Here is a 22,842-nt window from a genome sequence, read left to right as displayed (position 1 = left end):
GGTGAGAGTAAAGGCTGCTGTTCTTTGGGACACGTATGCTTTCTCTGGTTGGTGGCACAAGGCACTAAAATAATAAATGAAACAGAAGCAAAGCTTCCCCAAAGGGTGGGATATTATACACAAGCCTGATTTACTGGGAAAAAAAATGGGCTTTGGGTCTCAGTCATGGGGTTCAGTGCCAGCGCTGTGACCTCCCAGCAAAGGTTCAGTTCAGTTCAGTTCAGTCGCTCAGTCGTGTCCAACTCTTTGCGACCCCATGAATCACAGCACGCCAGGCCTCCCTGTCCATCAGGTTAAGTAAGTTATTTAACCTTTTGTGCTTCTGCAAACCCACGTGTAAAGTGGGACCGTCCCAGCTGCCTCACAGTTCTTCCTGGGGGATCTGGTAAGATCCTGCATTGGAAACTCCACAAGATCTTGATCATTCCCCTCCCAGGTTCACAAAGGGGTGCACTTAGGGTTCACCTAGGGTTGAAGTACCTCATCAGGGGCTCTCTGGCACTTTGCAAGCACTTTTCTAAAGGTACCAATATAACTGCTCTTAATTCTCTAGGAACCTTAAACATTGAGGTATCTGCCATAATGATGGAAACATATCATTATACACTTATCCAAACCCACAGGCCGTATGACACCAAGAGTGAATCCTAATGTAAACTGTGGTTTTGGGGTGACCATGATGTGTCATAGGTTGGAGAGTAACAAATACCGGACTCTAGTGGGGACTGTTGACCGTGGGGAAGCTGTGCATATAGTGGGGGCAGGAGATACATGGGAAATCTCTGTCCCTTCCCCTCAATTTTGCTCTGAACCTAAAACTGCTCTAAAAAAACGGAGAGAGAGATGGGCTATCTGATTTGCTTTTGTTTACTTGCACAGTCTTTTGGGGGATGGGGTGAGGTAAGGCTGTGAATAAAAGAAACTCCAGGAAAGTTTTTCCCAGGAAGGGTTCACTCTGTTGCTGTGGCCGGTTTCCCTGGGGCCTAGGGCAAGATGGAAGGGACAGAGAATCCAGACAGCTCTGCAAGAACAATTCCTGATGACCTGGAGACCGTGAGGCCCCACACTGAAGACCAATAGGCACTTTGTGGGGCTTATCTGGATAAAGGAATGTCACCCCAACAATAACTGAAACTTCAAAGGGAGAAACTCACTACTGATAAAATTGTAGCAATGTGAAACAACAGAAGAAAAATTAAGAGAGACATCTCCGCAGTCCGGAGAAGGCAACGGCACCCCGCTCCAGTACTCTTGCCTGGAAAATCCCATGGACGGAGGAGCCTGGTGGGCTGCAGTCCATGGGGTCGCGAAGAGTCGGACACGACTGAAGCGACTTAGCAGCAGCAGCAGCTCCCTGGCAGTGGAGACGGTGTCAGATTCTTGACTTCAAATGGACCCAGAAAGATACTTTGGATCTAAATTAATTTGGTTTCTAAATAAAGTAAAGCTGCTGCTGCTAAGTCACTTCAGTTGTGTCCGACTCTGTGTGACCCCATAGACGGAAGCCCACCAGGCTCCCCCGTCCCTGGGATTCTCCAGGCAAGAACACTGGAGTGGGTTGCCATTTTCTTCTTCAATGTGTGAAAGTGAAAAGTGAAAGTGAAGTTGCTCAGTCGTGTCCGACCCTTAGCGACCCCATGGACTGCAGCCTACCAGGCTCCTCCATCCATGGGATTTTCTAGGCAATAGTACTGGAGTGGCTTGCCATTGCCTTCTCCGAAAGTAAAGCTAGTAGATAATAAAAGGCAATTGTTCTCCATGCTGCAAAATAATTTTTAATGAAATACTTGAGTCCAGTAGAAGGACACTCAACCCCAGCTTGTTGCAATGGTTCCCAAATTTATCAGCATGTTACAGCCACGTGGGTGGGGTCCTTTAAAAATCCCCACAGGATTTTTACTTTGGACCTTACTTTGGACCAATTGAATCAGAATTTCTGGGAGTGGGGTCCAGGCATCAGCAGTTTTTAAAACTTCCCAGGTGATTCCAATGTGTAGAAAACTGGGGTACCATCAGTCTGTGATCTCTCTGATTAATTAAGTATGGTCCATGGACCAGCAGCAATGGCTTGCCAGGAAAGTTGTTAGAAAGGAGAGTCTCAGGCCCACCCCAGACCTACTAGGTTAGAATCTCATTTTCACAAGAATGCCACGTGAGCTATATTCACATTAAAGCATGAGACACTGGGTTCCATAGCAGAGTAAGCTGCTCTGTCAATCAACATTCCTCGAGTTTCATTCTGCCTCAGAAATGCAGAAGCATGTGCAGAGAAGCAAGAATGAAGATCTGAAATCACTGCTTTCTAAACAGAAGCTAAGGCTGGATCAATAAGAAGGCAAAATGTAAGCCCCCAGGAAATTTTTACAGATTTTTCAGGTACAAAATTGTTTCACTATAACAAAAATAAATAAACAATAACTAGTATTTAAATGAAGCACATAAAAAGGAAGGAAGTTAATTCTTTGGTTTGAACACTAGGTTTCAGCAAAGCTTCTGAAAAACATCTCCTAAAAGACTCTATCTTTTTTTCTAAAATAAATGATACACAAGTCCTTCTCCTTTTTTAAAATTCATTTTCCCTCTACCTTATTCTCTCTGAATTCTCTTTGGGTGCTGTTTGGCTTGTTAACGTATTTCACAAATCAGTTAACACATGTAATTAGTGTATTAATAAAACCTACCTTGAGGTTTTTGGGTGGCTTGAAATTGAAGAATGTTTTCAGGTGATTCTGAGAAGCATTAAGTTCTAGAAGATAAGGCATACAGCTCACACAAGACAAATCTGGGAGGAGGGACAGTGGAAATGAATACAGAATAAGGTAAGCCAATAAAGTAAAAATTAGACAAAGTCATTAAAAACAGCAAACATTACATCAGGACATTTTAAAATTATGCTAGTTTCAAGCACATCTTAATTATTCCAGATGAATTAAATGAACAAAAATAAGAATATGCGAACAACACACACACACACACACACGCACACACACAGCATGGAAAGCACATCATGAGCCTACAATGTAACCTCCTTCTCCAGGGCCCCCTCACCCTTCTTGTTCCCATCTTCCAGCACCTTCAAGAAAGAAATGGCCAAGGTTTCCTGAGTCCCAGCTCATTCTCCCTGGGCTGCTAACAGTCAATGCTTCAAAAACGCCAGGCTTGGAGGAACTAAAGCTTTACATAATCCTCTCGATAATTAGCCCCTGAATAACTGCATTAGGTCTTTTTGGAAAGACGGCAAATGCCACAATTAGTTCTTTGTTATAAATTACATTTTGTTTCAGATGGACTCAATCTTAAATCTCATTAATGATTTGAAGTGATTTAAATTATGGCTATTATTTTACTTTGATTCTGGGCTGGTTCAAAACCATGTCTGAGTTTTGCATTTTATCCCCAGCCAATATTCTCTACCTAGAATACTAAGTAAAAGACTATTGTGCTAATGACATGACATATACAACTTGAGAAATAGTGAAGCATTGTGCTGCTTCTCTCTGCCACTTGACAGAAGACGGACTCTGGGGCAGCAGGAGAATCAGGAGGAGGCTCGGGAAGAGTCACATCTTAAGGATTTACAGCACCATCTCTACCACTAATGGGCATCTCCATCCATCTTTTCATTCTAGATCACACAATCAGCCATCACAACTCTTCACAGGACGGCCTCTGGAGGAGAACACAGCCTCCACACCCCTGAAGCCCAGCAAATGCTTCTCCTTTCACCAGGTAACAGAGTCACCCCCAGGTCAGGAGAAGGGAGCACAGCCGAACCCTAGGGCTGTGCCATGAAGAATGTGGAGCTGGTAAGGTGAGGGTCCTCCCCACCCATCCTCTTGACATCGTTGCTTCTCAGGGTGGCAGAAGCCATGAGATTCCTACCAATTTCTACTTCATTTCTCTGGTCTAAACCTCAGCCTTCTTTAGCCTGTCTTTCTTATGAAATTACAAAACATTAAGACATCAACACTTTGGTGGGAATTCATGAGCAAATCCAGGAAGGCTGCCTGTAAGAGGAAAGCTAAGGAGAAACGTAATGGCTTCACAATTTTGCCTATTTGCCTACAGTTTTGCCTATTTGCGCCAGACAAGATCAGCTCCATGTCTGTCAGCGATTATCTCCATTGACCCTTTTCATTTCCACAGACCCCTATGTCCCCTTAAAGTTGATCTTTCTGTGGGCAGGTAAGTGCTGTACCATGGAGCACTATCTTAAAGCAGAAACAGCAGCTACCACTTGGATGGTGAGTACATTTCACATCTGGTATATGCCCAGTGCTTTCGAATTACTCTGATAGAAAAAATTCACCGTCTGGGTTGCTGGACTCCTAACTCTCTCTACTCGGTGTAGTGATCTCGGTGTCCACCAGATGGCAGGAGTTCCTCATGTCTGCATCCGTGGTTCTCAAAGTGTGGTCCTGTCCCTGCTTTCAGGGGAAGTAATTAGAAATGCAAAATTTCAAGTCCCACCTCAGATCTACAGAATCAGAAAGTCTGAGGGTGGGGCACAGGCATCTCTGTTTTAATAGGCCCCCTCCAGGTAATACTGATGCAAATTGAAATCTGGTCCATATCAGGCCATCAAAAAAGCTGTTCTCTTGAAAAGAAAAATATATACTAAACCTTACACATTGCTTTTGAATTGATGCTTTCAAACTGTGCTGTTGGAGAAGACTCTTGAGAGTACCTTGGGCAGCAAGGAGATCAAACCAGTCTATCCTAAAGGAAATCAACCCTGAATATTCATTGGAAGGATTGATGCTAAAGCTGAAGCTCCAATACTTTGGCTACCTGATGAGAAGTGCCAACTCACTGGAAAAGACCCTGATGCTGGGAAAGACTGAAGGCAGGAGGAGAAGGGGACGACAGAGAACAAGATGATTGGACGGCATCACTGACTTAATGGAGATGAGTTTGAGTAAGCTCCGGGAGATGGTGAAGGATAGGGAAGCCTGATGTGCGGCAGTGCGTGGGGTCACAGAATTGGACCCGACTGAGCGACTGAACTGAACTGAACGACCGAACAACAACATAGGCTTCCCTGGTGGCTCAGATGGTTAAGAAACTGCCTGCAATGCAGGAGACCTGGGTTTGATCACTGGGTTGGGAAGACCCCCTGGAGATGGGAATGGCTACCCACTCTGGTATTTTTGTCTGGAGAATTCCATGGACAGAGGAGCCTGCCAGGCTACAGTCCATGGGGTTACAAAGAGTTGGACGAGACTAATACTTTTCACTTTCACTCATTTCACTCACAGTAGGTTCTTGGACACTTGATGAGTTAATAAAAGATGACATATAAGATTGAAAGAGACTGATCTGAAGAGGAAAGCTTCATTTGCTCCCAAGGATTACTTGCTCAAGGGTTAAAGGTCTGAAGCCACATTTCTTTCCCTTTCATCGAGCAATAAAAATTCTTGGAGTCCCTGCAACCCCTTATCTAGTAAGTGAAAACAATCTTGGAGGTATGGGTTATGGGGAGAGTACCTGCTAATAACACTAAAAAGTCTTTCTGATGATATGATCTCTGGGAATTGCCTTAAATAGCCCTGGGGAGGGGAGCCGGGGAGGACAGGTGAGGCAAGACGGGCCACAGGCTGATAATTGTTGAACCTGAACATTTATTACAAACCTCTCTACTTGTGCACGTTTGTAATTTTCCAAAAAAAAAAAAGTTTTATGAAACTTGAAAAAAAATCATAAAAAGTGTTTCAAAACAGTAGCACTTTAGAATTAAAATATGCTGGAATGTGTCTTAGCCATTGAAAGGAGTGAATTTTAATTACTGTAGTCAGATGGGAGGAAGAAATCAGAAGATGAATCAGAGAAGACCCTATCAGCGACCCTTAATGGTCTTAAAAAAAAATAGCTAAAGAAGTGAATAGAAAGGTTATCAGTGAAGAAAGAAGCAGGTCAGAAATTTCAAATAAGATCAGAAAATTATTATAGAAACAAGGATCAAGCTTTGAAGAAAATGTGACTAATTTCATTAAATGTGAGCAAGGTATCACAACAGATACCTTTTAAGGAACTATAAATGGCAGGGTTAGACCTGTAAGAACCCAGTAACTACACAGAGAGAGCAAAGAGGGGGAGAAAAATATTTCTGAATCCCTGGTGCTCAAATAAGAACAGAAGCAGCCAGCCAGGATTAAGATGTAGATGCAAATGCAAGAAAAGCATCCATTAAAGGGGAAAGAAAAGGACTAATTCCTCTCCACTGAATAAACTAATAGAGGGAAAGAAATGGGAACCATCAAATATTCAGGAAGCATTAAAGAAGTAACGATCCATCTCTGGAAAGGAGAGAGCAAACATTCCATCTGATACTCTTCAGTATCATTGAGTGTGTCTCAACCATCGCATAATACAGCATGTTTGCTGACCTCTGCATTTTTCTTTTCTTGTGAGTCAGAGGTGCTTTTTTTTTCTCTCATGGAAAATAGAGGATCAATGCATAAACTGATCCATAATAGCATTTATGTCAAGTTTGGTAGTATTAAAGTATATTGCAGTCTGCAAAACTTAAATTTTGTAATAATTCAGTGATCCATCGATTTACTAGAATGACAACGACATACCTTCAATTTTATTTACTGAAAGATCCAACTTCTGTAGGTGAACATATCCACAGAGGATGCTAACGTCAGTTAAATCAAGATCCTGAGAAAATAAAAGGTAAAAGACTTTAATGTGGCTTTAGCAGATGAGTACTCAGGCTTCTCAAGACATCTGGAAATAAAAGTTGACGGAGAAATCCAGAATTTCCTTTGAAAGTGCTGTAGGTGCACAGCAAAGGAAACTATAAGCAAGGTGAAAAGACAGCCTTCAGAATGGGAGAAAATAATAGCAAATGAAGCAACTGAAAAAGGATTAATCTCAAAAATATACAAGCAACTCCTGCAGCTCAATTCTAGAAAAATAAACGACCCAATCAAAAAATGGGACAAAGAACTAAACAGACATTTCTCCAAAGAAGACATATAGATGGCTAACAAACACATGAAAATATGCTCAACATCCCTCACAATCAGAGAAATACAAATCAAAACCACAGTGAGATACCATTTCACGCCAGTCAGAATGGCTGCTATCCAAAAGTCTACATGCAATAAATGCTGGAGAGGGTGTGGAGAGAAGGGAACCCTCTTATACTGTTGGTGGGAATGCAAACTAGTACAGCCACTATGGAGAACAGCGTGGAGATTCCTTAAAAAACTGGAAATAGAATTGCCATACGACCCAGCAATCCCACTCCTGGGCATACACACCGAGGAAACCAGAATTGAAAGAGACACGTGTACTCCAATGTTCATCGCAGCATTGTTTATTATAGTGAGGACATGGAAGCAACCTAGATGTCCATCTGCAGACGAATGGATAAGAAAGCTGTGGTACATTTACACAATGGAGTACTACTCAGCGATTAAAAAGAATACATTTGAATCAGTTCTACTGAGGTGGATGAAACTGGAGCCTATTATACAGAGTGAAGTAAGCCAGAAAGAAAAACACCAATATAGTATACTAACGCATATATATGGAATTTAGAAAGAGGGTAACCTTAACCCTGTATACGAGACAGCAAAAGAGACACAGGTGTATAGAACAGCCTTTGGGACTCTGTGGGAGAGGGCGAGGGTGGGATGATTTGGGAGAATGGCATTGAAACATGTATATTATCATATGTGAAACGAATCACCAGTCCAAGTTCGATGCATGATACAGGATGCTCGGGGCTGGTGTACCGGGATGAACCAGAGGGATGGGATTGGGAGGGGGGGTTCAAGATGGGGAACATATGTACACCCAGGGCAGATTCATGTCAATGTATGGCAAAACCAATACAATAATGTAAAGTAATTAGCCTCCAAAAAAAAAAAAAGAAAGTATATATGGATTGAATAAAAAAAAGAAAGTGCTGTAGGAGTGAGAGGATAAAATCTGAAGCCTATTACTAACAGGATCTCAAAAGAGACCACCAACCCCATCGAAAATGCATTCCTCTGAAGGAAATAACAGCTTGGAAAATTAGGGTTGTTAGCAAGAACAAATACAACATGAAAAGGCAAATTAAAGCAGTGTTCATGAAGACCTTTAGAGTAGAGTTTCATATTTTATAAAAACATGCACACACACAAAAGCAATAAAGCCAAAGCCTTTATCTTGTAGAAGAAAAGAAAAAGCAAATGCCTAGAATTCAAACAAAATGTTAGACGAGTTCACACCTAATCAAGTGATCATTAATAACAATACTTCCTACACTTTTTCTCAGGCTCGGTTTTCAAAGCTCTCTCACAATAATCTCATCTAATCAAACAAACCTGTGAGATCTGTAGGGCACATTATCCCCAGTGGAGTGAGGAGGCATGTGGGGGTACAGAGAAGTACGCAAAGAGCTTAAAATCACTTAGAGAAGCAACTCCAAATTTCCAGAATCCCAAGTCTCAGATGCTCTGCATGAAATCCTGCATCTACTGAACTTCCCGAGGGGTTTGGAGGGGAATTTGGTCACTTGGAACAAAGATTCATGTCACTGGTCTACGCTGTGATGCCAGAGTCAGACAAAGCCAACTGATCAAGTGTCATCATAAGCAAGTTCTCAAATACAAGAATGATAAGAATGTTTAATGAAGGCCACTAGAATAGTAATAGTTTCTAAGAAACCTACTATGTACAAGCCATTAAGCTTGGCATGATAAGAAACACATATGATGATGGACTAGAGCTATATTTTATAAACATGACTTTGGGGAGGAGAGAAACTGTGCACACAAGTAATAAAAGAAAGTTTAAACATTACATTTAACATAAGTACGATATAAGGGGGGAAAATCACTAACCTGGCCAACTCGAAAGTGTATACAGGAAGACAGGTTACTAGGGCAAAGTAAATCAACATACAATGTCTCAAATGTAAGGAGGTCAGTGGCAAAGTAAGTTAAGCTTCAGTCCATCTAGCTGAGATAAGATTTAGGGGATTTTGCCTTTGTGCAGATCAATTTAAGATGAGGTACTGTGTACGTAAGTAGAATTGTGATTCAGAGGAACTTATGTGGGGAGGTACTGGCTGAGGGAACCATCTTCCATTCCAAAGCCTAACACAGTGCAACACACCCAAGGCGCTCCCTTCTTATTGCCTGACTTGCGGAGTCATCCCTAAAATGTCGTGAAGTGAAAATAGTAAAAGATGAGAGCCTTCGTATGCTGTTGTCAAAGGACATGCCGTGAAACCAGCATGAGTGAAAGGGGCTTAACATTTCTTAGGTAGTTCGCTTGTTCAAATCTAAGACAAAACAGCCTTGCTATGAATTATATACTCTTGAGCCAAAGTAGGGTACCGTAGCAGAATTTCAGTGTGCTTTTTTTCACCAACATATCTGCACTTACTCTGTGGACCTCCAAGGAGTAGTTAATGCTTTACAATATGAGGAAGCAGAAAGAGATAAATTGTATTTCTGTGTCTATAAAGAAACAAAATGAGGACAAAAGCTGAAATCCTAAGGAATCTGCTCTTACGGCTTCTCTTATGATAAATTTAGAGCCAAGATTCTGTGCTAGTATCGAAATCTTATAAATTGATGAATAACAATACATGTTTTCGTTCATAGTAGATATCTTTTGGAAAGTGAGCTATAGCTCACAGCTACATATTTATGGGAGGGGGGCCAAGTCAATACCAAAATACTTTGTTCCCCTGGATTCAGATATAAATTTTAGTCCTGCCACTGATCAGAGAAAAAAAAATTCTTAAAAGAGTTTTTAATTGGTTTTACAGAATCAAATTCAACCTCCTAGAAAGAAATCATTGATTACTATAAAATAGACTGCTTAAGATGAAAGAAACAGACTGTGAAGGAAATGAAAACAAAGGAATTGGGGGGAAGGCAGCTGATTACTGGACTGGCCAGGGCTCTTTGATGTCAAACATAAATAACTCATTGCCATTTTCTGTCAAATGCAAGACTCAGAGATTTGAGACCACCAAAATAACTGTGAGTTATCAGCGAACATGGATATGGTCCAACCAGGGTCAAGATGGAGCCACCCAATGGTGACCTTGTCATACTCACTGATAAAGCCAGGCTGAGGTACACCTGCTCCGTCCCAGAGCCTGAGCGCCCCAGTTGGTAGAGCTTCTCAGCCACGACCTCCTCTCTCAGGACCCCATCAAATCCTCCCTGCAAAAACAAAACAAAACAGACAAGTGGACAAAGAAAGGACTTCCATTAGAAAAGAAAAAATCCGCTTCATCATATCCAGCACTTATTTAGTATATTCAGTTCAGTTCAGTTCAGTCGCTCAGTCGTGTCCGACTCTCCGCGACCCCATGAATCACAGCACGCCAGGCCTCCCTGTCCATCACCAACTCCCGGAGTTCACTCAAACTCATGTCCACAGAGTCGGTGATGCCATCAAGCCATCTCATTCTCTGTCGTCCCCTTCTCCTCCCGCCCCCAACCTTTCCTAGCATCAGACTCTTTTCCAGTGAGTCAACTCGTCGCATAAGGTGGCCCAAGTATTGCAGTTTCAGCTTTAGCATCAGTCCTTCCAGTGAACACCCAGGATTAATCTCCTTTAGAATGGACTGGATGGATCTCCTTGCAGTCCAAGGGACTCTCAAGAGTCTTCTCCAGCACCACAGTTCAAAAGCATCAATTCTTCGGCGATCAGCTTTCTTCACAGTCCAACTCTCACATCCATACATGACCACGGGAAAAACCATAGCCTTGACTAGACGGACCTTGGTTGGCAAAGTAATGTCTCTGCTTTTTAATATACTATCAAGGTTGGTCATAACTTTCCTTCCAAGGAGTAAGCATCTTTTAATTTCATGGCTGCAATCAGCATCTGCAGTGATTTTGGAGCCCAAAAAAATAAAGTCTGACACGGTTTCCACTGTTTTTCCATCTATTTTCCATGAAGTGATGGGACCAGATGCCATGATCTTCGTTTTCTGAATGTTGAGCTTCAAGCCAACCTTTTCACTCTCCTCTTTCACTTTCATCAGAGGCTTTTTAGTTCCTCTTCACTTTCTGCCATAAGGGTAGTGTCATCTGCATATCTTAGGCTATTGATATTTCTCCCGGCAATCTTGATTCCAGCTTGTGCTTCTTCCAGCCCAGCGTTCCTCATGATGTACTCTGCATATAAGTTAAATAAGCAAGGTGACAATATACAGCCTTGATGTACTCCTTTTCCTATTTGGAACCAGTCTGTTGTTCCATGTACAGTTCTGACTGTTGCTTCCTGACCTGCATACAGGTTTCTCAAGAGACAGGTCAGGTGGTCTGGCATTCCCATCTCTTTCAGAATGTTCCACAGTTTATTGTGATCCACACAGTCAAAGGCTTTGGCATAGTCAATGAAGCAGAAATAGATGGTTTTCTGGAACTCTCTTGCTTTCTCCATGATCCAGCAGATGTTGGCAATTTGATCTCTGGTGCCTCTGCCTTTTCTAAAACCGGCTTGAACATCTGGGAGTTCACAGTTCCCGTATTGCTGAAGCCTGGCTTGGAGAATTTTGAGCATGACTTTACTAGCATGTGAGATGAGGGCAATTGTGTGGTAGTGTGAGCATTCTTTGGCATTGCCTTTCTTTGGGACTGGAATGAAGACTGATCTTTTCCAGTCCTGTGGCCACTGCTGAGTTTTCCAAATTTGCTGGCATACTGAGTGTAGCACTTTCACAGCATCATCTTTCAGGATTTGAAATAGCTCAACTGGAATTCCATCACCTCCACTAGCTTTGTTCGTAGTGATGCTTTCTGAGGCCCACTTGACTTCACATTCCAAGATGTCTGGCTCTAGGTCAGTGATCATGTTATCGTGACTATCTTGGTCGTGAAGATCTTTTACACTTCCAAAATTTACTGGCCCCCAAGAAAACTGTGTTGAAGACCCATGCATATTACACACAATTAAAAAATGTATCTATCCAATCAATGTCTCACTGCTGATAACATTGAGTGCTGTTTGGTGCTAAGAGCTCTCAGCGGGTCCACTCACCGATCCTCCTAACAGTTCTGAGGGAGGGACTCTTAGCTCCATTTTACAAATAAAGAAACTAAGGCTCACAGACCGAGACTTGCCTGAAACCACAGAGCCCAGGATACAAACCAGAATCTGCCTGACTTCAAGGCAGTTCTAACCACTAACTGCACTTGACTGCTTGTCCACACCCCAAAGGAGGGTTGCACCACATTAAGGCAATGACTTCTCTACATCTGGTATTCCTGTTGGAGAAAATGGGTCCTCGGGTTCACTCTGCATTGGCTAATCTTGCTGGATTCATACCATTTACAAAATTAAAAGGGTAATAGTTTCAAGAAGGAGGCTGGTCCTTAGTCTACAGACACCATGAACCAGTGGTGGCCCAACACCCCCTTTTCCCCATTCTCCCCAAGAGAAAACAGTGCTGTGCTTGTGCTGCTGGCAACTCTATAATGACCAACACATTAACATCAGCATTAGGACACAAAATAGAGTAATTTTTTAAGTCACAGCAATATAACTAACCAATGTAACTGGTACGTGGACTATGAAGGGAAAATACTCTTTCAGGTATTTTGGACCACTTTACATTAACTTGGGAATCAGGAGTGCTGTTCAGACTGCTAGTACTGAGGACATAAGCATGCAGGGTTGTGCTATTGTAAAAAGTTTTATTTCCTCCCAAATTTCCACTGTCTTGTTGCTATTTTTCAGTAGCTCAGTCATCTCTGACTCTTTGCAACCCCACGGACTGCAGCATGCCAGGCTTCCCTGTCCTTCACCATCTCCCAGATGGACTTGCTCAAACTCATGTCCATCAAGTCGTTGATGCCATCCAACCACCATCTTAGAGAATCAAATACGGCTCACAGCTGGGCAGGCTTGGTTTGAAGCCCAGATCTGCCATTTTGAATATATGACTTTGAGAGACAAAGTTTTCTCTGAGCCTCATATTTTTCATCTATAAATAGGGTATGTTATTACTTTCTCTTAATGTTTTGAAGAGCATTAAAAGTAACTGTGAACATAAAGCTCCTAGAACAGTGCACAGAACACAGCAAGTGTTCCCAATAAATAGGAGGTTAGTACGAACTGATGAATTCAGAAGTTCCACATGTTAATGTCTCATTCACTGATAGCAATCAATCTGTTCAGAAAATGGGGGAAAGAGATCTACTTTTCACAACAGAGTTACTATTTTTTATAGATGGCCTGGGAAGGAGTCGAGGTAAGAGAGTGTCATCTTACCTCTCAAACTTTTCATATAGCCCACTCCCTCCGGCTCCTGTAAACAATGCTACAGCATCCTTTCCTCACAGTAGGTCTGTTTTCAACACAGCCATTGATACAGAGACTGGCCACGTGGTCAGCATTGTCCGAGATCCCCAAGGCAAGACTCTCCATGGCTACCCCCTCACACCTCTTTAAGTTTCCTGCCATTTGTCAGTGTCATGTCTCTCCCTTCTGGTCTTTGGTCATTTTCAGGACTTGACCGGCCCAATCTGTATGTTGGGTGGCTTCAGAATCTCTAAGGAAGGCCACTCAACATCCCAACCACTCCAAGCACATGCACGTGGGCGCACACACACACACACGTTCCTTTCTCAACTCCAAACATTTAAAAATTGATCCAGATAACTTCAGCCACTCTCCTGGTGTGCCCTGGACCCAGGCATCATGCTAAACTGCTCCACCTTAGAAACCTTAGACCGCAAATCTTCCATTGCTCTCAGATCCCACAACTGCTCATCCTTCAGTCTTTCCAGCATCTCCTGAGTTTGGTCACTGACCACAACAAAATTTCCAGTCTGTTCATCCACCCCTTTCCCCAAGTCTATCTGTCCCCTCCCAACTATACTTCCTTCCTGACTGGGTCTCCCATGGGCAATTTCAATGTCTCTCTACCCTCAAGTCTCTGCCTCCTTGACCTGATTGCAACTGTACCATGCAAACCCAGACCTGAATCAACTTCGCCATCAACTACTGCATCAAGGCAGGGATTAAGTCATGTTCATTATCCATTTGGGATAAAAAAAATCTCCCTAGCATGCCAAGCACATGCTAGACAAGTATATAAATGATTTCAGGAGTTGCATAAACTACTACAGAGGCGGGCAGGGTGCTTTGACTAGCAGAGTTCCCATTTCAAGGCAGTTCTAGTGAGGAGTAGGGGGCTAGCAAAGGCTTCCTTGGAGAGACAGCTATTGAGACCCGAAGCTGTGAGTTATTCTGACAAAGGAGAAGGAAGGGCAAAAGAGAGCCAAGAAGGGTACTGTGGGCACAAGGGACATGTACAAGACTGCAAAGGCAAGCATGGCCCAGTGGGGAAACTACCAGGAGTTCAAATAGCTAAAGTGTAAGGTCAGGTGGGGGAAGACAGTCCCTAGGTACACGGTGGGCACTCAAACATGGGCTGAATGAATGAATAAGCCTACTCCCTGCCTGCTTCTGAGTGGGCCAGGAAAGACCCACAAGCATGCATTCTGGCGCCACACTGAAGTCAGCTTCTTGCTGGGGTCTCAGAGGGGGACCGTTCCTTCTCCTCACATAGGGTCCCGCTCCCTTTCCCCAGAGATCATGTCCAGGGACCATCAATAGTACTATCTTCTGCCTGTGGTTTAACCAGTCACTCTCCACTGTCATTCTCCAAGCTGCCGCTTCTCCAGCTCCATGAGCACACGAGTCCCTTCTGTCCTACAAGGGGCCCTTGGGTCCTGCACGCTCCTTCAGCGACAGCTGGAGTTTGCCTTAAGAGCCAAGCTCCTCCAGAGTTGCTATTTTACTCTTCAGTTTCCCCTTGTTCACTTCCCACTCGTGTCTCAGCTCACTTCAGTCAGGCTGCAGGCTTCACCACACCACAAAACACATATATATGGGTTGAGATCTCCAATGGCCCACAAATAGTCCTTTTCATGGTCCACTTAGCCTCTTGGCAACGTAACCCACCCCCCTGTTCTTGAGATTCTTTCTTGCTCTGACTTCCCACCCATACAGCTCTTCTTTCTTCTCCTTTCCCTCTTGCCAGTCCTTTCCAGTTCCCTCCCCTAACCCCAGACCCTCTTCATCTTCTGAGATACCTGTATCCCAGGGGTTTTTCCTTAGCCTCCCCCTTCTCTTCTTTCTTCTCTTCCTGGATGGCCCCACGGACTCCAGCGCTGATCATTCCCAGGTCTCTGGCCCTCTCCTGATTTCCATGATTCACACGCCCACCTCCTGAATGCATAGCTCCACCTGTCATTGTTGCCCATGGGGGTTAGTGGTCTGATACCCCCTGGAACATTCCACAGACTTGGCAGTCAACCTCGACTTCCCATGTTCAATTAGTGTCTCATTCTATGGATTTATCACTAGCTTCCTTTCTATTCCCGTTGCCTTAATCCAGACTCTTGTCTCTCCTGCACAGATGCTGCTCAGCTTCTCACTTATCTCCCTGCCTCCAGACTTCCCACCCTCTAATCTAGCCCTCTCGGCCACAAGAGAGGTTCCCTAGTGCTTAAGAGTCAAGTCCACAGTCCCTCCAGCAGCCCAGTGTGTGTGTGCTTCAGTTGTGTCCAACTCTGTGCAATACTATGGACTGCAGCCTGCCCGACTCCTCTGTTTATGGGACTCTCCAGGCAAGAATACTGGAATGGATTGCCTTGCCCTCCTCCAGGGGATCTTTCCGACCCAGGGATCGAACCCGCGGCTCTTTTATTTCCTGCGTTGGCAGGCAGGTTCTTTACTACTAGCGCCACCTAGGAAGCACAACAGCCCACAGCTCTCCACACTCTGGCCCCTGACCCATCTACCTTTTCTGTGCTTACCTATGATTCATCACTTGGAAAGATGCCATCTGCCTGCCGTTACCCCACCTCTAACCCAAACAAGGGTTAACTTCCCCCTTCCAGTCTGCCGCCAGCCCTGTAGCCCGGCTATCACTGTAGGCATCTGTTCACAGGCTGGATAGCTATGGTTTCCTCACAGTCTTCTGTCACCCTGAGAGCTGGGACCATGCATGTCCTCCATCACCCTCTCATCTTCCTGCTGCTATTATGTATTAGATATACAATCTTTTGAGACACTATGTTAAGAACTTTAACACAGACTTTCCCATCAGATGTGATGCTTATAACTATTCAATGAATAGGCATTATTAGCCACATAAAATTATTGGCAAAGAGTAGCTTTCACACAGCAGAAATGTATTGCAGGCCCAGACACTTCTTCTGACCTATATCGTCAAAAGAGTACTTCCCATAGAATAATCGTTTGTGAATGTTTGTTCCATGAAGGCTGAATTAATGAAGTCAATTGATAGGTTGTAGTTAGTAGATAAGAACAGGTAAGTTATTACTTGTGTTAGTAACAGTATAAATGATACATTGTGCTAAGTAGCTTACACATAGGATCTCATTTAATTTTCACAACTCTCCTGTGAGGTAGGTATTGTTATAATTCCCATATTGTGGATGAGATGCAGAGTATAACTTGCTCAAGATCTCACAATGAACAAAATATTTTGTACAAATATCTAATTCCAAAGGCAACGTTCTGAACAATATTCTGCCCGACCTCTCTCAAGCTCATTGAGCCTAATTACATCATAGGCACTTTGTCATTTTGAACATCAGAGCCTTATAAATCTTAATCAGGTTAGGATATGGAAAATAAATCACTGAACAGAAAATTCCAGTTATTTCCTCTTAAAACTTTTCAGTTTACTCAACACACAAAAACATATGAGACACTATAAAAACTGAAATAGAATGTGAGAACATAAAATAAATATTAATATTTGGAACATAAAAGAAATAATATGCTTTTCCACAGAGCATACAAGTGAAAAAGGATTAACTAGTTCAAGTCAGCCCCCTCCCCCTCTATGGTTTTTACTGAAGACAGATTAACAATGGTATTAATGAACCCCACAGCTGAAGAACACACGTTAATTAGAATAATAAAGTAAACTGGTGATTCATTTGTTAATTCCTCTGGGGTGAAAGATGGTAGAAACCATATAAACATCTCAAAGTTGTAAAAACATTGCTACAGTTTTGCAACAGTCACTGTTAAGCATGGCAAATAAATCAACAAAAGATGAACAAAATAAGTAACAATTTTCTATGGCTCACTTTTAAGAAAAATGGATGTTTAGCCCATGTGAAAGGAGGGAAAAGAAGAGGAAAGGTAGAAGATTGGGGAGGGGGGAATGTGAGGGTAGGAAAAAATGGGCCAAATGTGGAAACTGAACAAAAGGACATTACAAAAGAAGGGAAGCCAGGCAGGGACACAGTGTAGACAGTCAGTGGCAGAACCAGAGTAACAGAAGACAGTGCAAGTCACAGAGGGGAAAACAAGTGAGGAATGGAGATGAGAACAGGCATAAAAAAGAGAAACCTGCCTGAGCTCAAGGGGGAAAGAAAGGTGACTAGGAAATGAAAAGGTACAAAGAGACAGAGGGGATGTCAGAAAAACATCACAGAACCGGATGTTGGAAACTATTTCTCTATTATCTACTTCTGGAAAGAGTCTGAAGCAATTTATACTATCAAAGAGGAGGAAAGGGAAGAGAAAAATGTAATCTAGAGAAAAACTATTGAAATTAAGAAAATGTTTGAATTAAGGGGAGAAAAAATGTTATATTTCCTGGCAGCCAAGACAAAGAGGAAAACCTAACAGTTTACTAAAAGAAAGCAAATCAATTTACATTTTTAAAGAAAGCAAACAATTCATTGGGAAGTCAAGAGAAGGAATTGGTACAATATGAAGTAGAAAGGGACAAGAAGGCAGTAAGGAACTAAGGAAGGAACAGGATGATGATCAGTGAAAGAAGTGGAATTGGGTGGTGTTTAGATGAGATACTGTAGAAAAGAGGGAATTTGTATTATCAGTGTGAAAGGCCAAGCTGCCAACAGGTATCACTGATGGGAATGTCGGGACATTCCCCAAATCCTGAAATACTCTCACAGTGAGCGGTGTGTGCGTGTGTGTGTTGTCTGTATAATGCCCTGGCATTATATACCCCTGGCATGAGTAAAATATAAAACTTTCAAGACACTTGGTCTTTGAGGAATAAAATGGGCTTTCCTTGTGGCTCAGCTGGTAAAGAATCTAACTGCAAGGTGGGAGACCTGGGATGGATCCCTGGGTTGGGAAGATCCCCTGTAGAAGGGAACAGCAGCACGTAAGATTACTTCAAGAGGGGTTTTTTTTGGTTTGTTTGTTTTTCCTAGAGGAAGGAGGATGAAGGGATTAGAAACTGAGGAGAGTGTTGGAGTATTTCACAATCATGACGAGAAGGTACAGAGGGTGCAGAGGTGGAACTCTTGTCAATTCACAACGCTGTAGAGGTATAATTTTGAAAAAGTTGAAGTCACAGTTCAGTTCAGAACACTCTCATACAAATAGATGCTTTTTGGTAAGGACGCTGCGGAACGACTCTTAAGTAATCACATGTGCTAATGAAAAATGAAGGGTGAGGAAATGGGGTAACGGGAATGGGGAGCAGAGGAGGGGAGCCTCGGAGCAGTAAGGAAGAAGCGCTCCTGGAGGCAAGAAGCCCTAGGAATGGGGCTCAGCCGCAGGCTGGTGAAGGGGTTCTGACCGCCGGAGAAGGAACTGAGCGGGTGAGGGGTGGGGGAAAGGCACACCTCAAAACTCAGCATTTCGGATTCTGAGGACTCCTCGGATTCCACTTCGCCCTCGCCCTCGCCCTCGCCCTCTTCCAGGTCGTAGTAATCTCTGTCCACGTCCGACTCCTGATAACGGTGAATGAGGTGCTGGAGCAGGTTGGAGGAGGCTTTGCATGAAGTATTTTTCGGTCTCTGACCCATGGGAAAAGGAGACCAGCAAGAGTGACGATCCTTTTCGGAGTGCAGCACTTTCGCCTGCGCTCCAGTTCGTGAACTGCTCATGCCTCCCAGGAGAGAGGAAGGCTTCGGAAACTTGCGCTCTCTCCCGGAGGTCGCCATCTTGTTTACAGGGGTTGCCTAGGAGACGGACGCCCAGGGAGGAGGTGTCGCAAGGGATTTTGGGGGCTGTAGTCTCTGCCCCTCGTGCATTCTCCCTTTCAGCTTGCTTTGCCGCTGTAGCGCAACTGAGCTTCCTGTCCGCTTGTTGTGATCCTTCTTTTTTAGTCTGTTAAGCCGTTGGCTCTGCTTCTTTTGGCTTGTCTTTCTTGTTTTTCATCTTTTTTCTCTGCGCCCCCTTTTTTTAGTGTTTAAAACTGTTTTCTTTCGACCTCGAGACCCCTCTTGGAGATTTTTCATCCCACCCTGAGATCACTGGTGAGCGCACCATCCTGCTTCCTTCATGAAGGGTCTTTATGTACTTAGTGTTAGATGTCTGTAAAGCTGTCTGTCGGAAAGTTGATAACACTGAAACTTTATGCAGAATGCAGTGTGCATACATGATATAGAAGGCATGCCTCCTGTCCTTATGATTTAATTGCGGATAATAAAGAGAAACTACCAGACGACAACTGAGAGCTGGTTGGCAGTTAATTTACATTTTTACCCCCAAATAATAAGCCATGTCCTTGGGGAGAAGAACTGGCAGTGGTTTAACAAACCAAATACAGGGTGAAAAAAATGGCTGTCAAACTGACACTTTATCTGAAAGCCTCTGTAAAACTATTAGCATTGCATAAGTAATTGTATTAGTCAATGATCTGCGTTGGCAATAATTTTTATCTTGTTGCATAGGTTCTCTTTGCAGTTTTATAAAACACTCTTACAAGATTACAAAGCATGATTTTATGCTAGTGTGATTTCATGTGACCTAAATGCTATAGCCTTGAGCTCCACAAAGTATACACTGTATAGAAAAGCAGAATGAAAATATAGTAACTATTATTGCCATACTGATGACCATAGAAATCCTTGCGGGAAGGTCGCTCTCATCTCCTGGCCTTACAGGCCTTTTCTCCATGCTTCGGTGATAGCAGTTGCAAATACAAAATGATCCTGTCAATGGCTGTCAGGGGAGAAGTAGAAAAAAAATCCTTATGGACACCAGACATTGACTCTTATTTTTCTCAGGGCTTGAGGGCCCATTAAAACTGACAGAAAGGTTTCAGAATTACCTTCCTTCATTATCTTGCTGGTCATAAATGTAAAGGCCATAATTAAAGTATCTCTTTCTGCTAAGCTCATCTTACTGCTTGCCTGCTTCTTTTTCCACTGGGTAGAATATTCCTCCAAGGGGTTTTTCTCTAACCTCACCCCCATAAGACCTGGCTGGCTAACTGACAGAAGGATGAAAGTATAAAAGTGGAAAAACTCAGTGTGCTTTTTGTAGTTTCCAAAAACTTAGCATCACTATGAACAAAGCTAGTGGAGGTGATAGAATTCCAGCTGAGCTATTTCAAACCCTAACAGATGATGCTGTTAAAGTGCTGCACTCAATATGCCAGCAAATTTGGAAAACTCAGCAGTGGCTACCATGCTGGAAAAAGTCAGTTTTCATTCCAGTCCCAAAGAAAGACAATGCCAAAGAATGTTCGAACTACTACACAACTGCACTCATCTCACACAGTAACAAAGAAATGCTCAAAATTCTCCAAGCTAGGCTTCAACAGTATGTGAACTAGGAAATTCCAGATGTTCAAGCTGGATTTAGAAAAGGCAGAGGAACCAGAGATCAAATTGTCAACATCTGTTGGATCATAATAAAGCAAGAGAATTCCAGAAAAACATCTCAGCTCAGTTCAGTTCAATTGCTCAGTCGTGTCCGACTCTTTCCAACCCCATGAATCATAGCACGCCAGGCCTCCCTGTCCATCACCAACTCCCGGAGTTCACTCAAACTCATGTCCATCAAGTAGGTGATGCCATCAAGCCATCTCATTCTCTGTCGTCCCCTTCTCTTCCCACCCCCAATCCCTCCCAGCATCAGAGTCTTTTCCAGTGAGTCAACTCGTCACATGAGGTAGCCAAAGTATTGGAGTTTCAGCTTTATCATCAGTCCTTCCAATGAACACCCAGGACTGATCTCCTTTAGAATGGACTGGTTGGATCTCCTTGCAGTCCAAGGGACTCTCAAGAGTCTTTCCAGCACCACAGTTCAAAAGCATCAATTCTTCGGCGATCAGCTTTCTTCACAGTCCAACTCTCACATCCATACATGACCACTGGAAAAATCATAGCCTTGACTAGACAGATCTTTGTTGGCAAAGTAATGTCTCTGCTTTTTAATATGCTATCTAGGTTGGTCATAACTTTCCTTCCAAGGAGTAAGCGTCTTTTAATTTCATGGCTGCAAACAGCATCGCAGTGATTTTGGAGCCCAAAATAATAAAGTCTGACACTGTTTCCACTGTTTCCCCATCTATTTCCCATGAAGTGATGGGACCAGATGCCATGATCTTTGTTTTCTGAATGTTGAGCTTCAAGCCAACCTTTTCACACTCCTCTTTTATTTTCATCAGGAGGCTTTTTAGTTCCTCTTCACTTTCTGCCATAAGGGTGGTGTCATCTGCATATCTGAGGTTATTGATATTTCTCCCAGCAATCTTGATTCCAGCTTGTGCTTCCTCCAGCCCAGCGTTCCTCTTAATGTACTCTGCATATAAGTTAAATAAGCAGGGTGACAATATACAACCTTGACGTACTCCTTTTCCTATTTGGAACCAGTCTGTTGTTCCATGTACAGTTCTAACTGTTGCTTCCTGACCTGCATACAGGTTTCTCAAGAGGCAGGTCAGGTGGTCTGGCATTCCCATCTCTTTCAGAATGTTCCACAGTTTATTGTGATCCACACAGGCACAGGCTTTGGCATAGTCAATGAAGCAGAAATAGATGTTTTTCTGAAACTCTCTTGCTTTCTCCATGATCCAGCGGATGTTGGCAATTGAATCTCTGGTGCCTCTGCCTTTTCTGAAACCTGCTTGAACATCTGGAAGTTCACGGTTCACATATTGCTGAAGCCTGGCTTGGAGAATTTTGAGCATGACTTTACTAGCATGAGTAAACTGATGAGTGCAATTGTGCAGTAGTTTGAGCATTCTTTGGCATTGCCTTTCTTTGGGATTGGAATGAAGACTGACCTTTTCCAGTCCTGTGGCCACTGCTGAGTTTTCCAAATTTGCTGGCATACTGAGTGCAGCACTTTCACAGCATCATCTTGCAGGATTTGAAATAGCTCAACTGGAATTCCATCACCTCCACTAGCTTTGTTTGTAGTGATGCTTTCTGAGGCCCACTTGACTTCATATTCCAAGATGTCTGGCTCTAGGTGAGTGATCATGCCATCATGATTATCTTGGTTGTGAAGATCTTTTTTGTACAGTTCTTCTGTGTATTCTTGCCACCTCTTCTTAATATCTTCTGCTTCTGTTAGGTCCATACCATTTCTGTCCTTTATTGAGCCCATCTTTGCATGAAATGTTCCCTTGGTATCTCTAATTTTCTTGAAGAGATCTCGTTTTTCCCATTCTGTTGTTTTCCTCTATTTCTTTGCATTGATCGCTAAGGAAGGCTTTCTTATCTCTTCTTGCTATTCTTTGTAACTCTGCATTCAAATAGGTATATCTTTCCTTTTCTCCCTTGCCTTTTGCTTCTCTTCTTTTCACAGCTATTTGTAAGGCCTCCTCAGACAGCCATTTTGCTTTTTTGCATTTCTTTTCCATGGGGATGGTCTTGATCCCTGAATCCTGTACAGTGTCACGAACCTCTGTCCATAGTTCATCAGGCACTCTATCAGATCTAGACCCTTAAATCTATTTCTCTCTTGCACTGTATAATCATAAGGGATTTGATTTAGGTCATATCTGAATGGTCTAGTGGTTTTCCCTACTTTCTTCTATTTAAGTCTGAAATTGACAATAAGGAGTTCATGATCTGAGCCACAGTCAGCTCCTGGTCTTGTTTT

General features: G+C 43.0%; 1 protein-coding gene across 2 annotated transcripts in view; it reads right to left on the bottom strand.

The window, feature by feature from the left end:
- The window catches only part of LRGUK (leucine rich repeats and guanylate kinase domain containing), a 109,602-nt gene extending 90,643 nt beyond the window's left edge, over positions 1-18,959 (bottom strand). Inside the window, exons 1-4 of one of the 2 annotated variants that reach the window (XM_055421291.2) lie at positions 18,624-18,959; positions 10,074-10,181; positions 6,582-6,663; positions 2,682-2,782 (exon numbers count right to left, since the gene is read on the bottom strand). In XM_055421291.2, the coding sequence (XP_055277266.2) occupies positions 2,682-2,782; positions 6,582-6,663; positions 10,074-10,181; positions 18,624-18,944 (612 nt within the window). In that variant the 5' untranslated portion in view covers positions 18,945-18,959. The remainder of the gene's footprint in view (positions 1-2,681; positions 2,783-6,581; positions 6,664-10,073; positions 10,182-18,623) is intronic. The other variant, XM_088832612.1, reaches the window with a different exon arrangement.
- Positions 18,960-22,842: the final 3,883 nt, after the last annotated feature.

Source organism: Moschus berezovskii, chromosome 3, assembly GCF_049115385.1.
Source record: "Moschus berezovskii isolate FMDL1 chromosome 3, NW_MosBer_1.0, whole genome shotgun sequence".
Classification (NCBI taxonomy): Eukaryota; Metazoa; Chordata; class Mammalia; order Artiodactyla; family Moschidae; genus Moschus; species Moschus berezovskii.
Note: the sequence above shows the minus strand (reverse complement) of the source record. Positions and strands in the feature narration are given on the sequence as shown.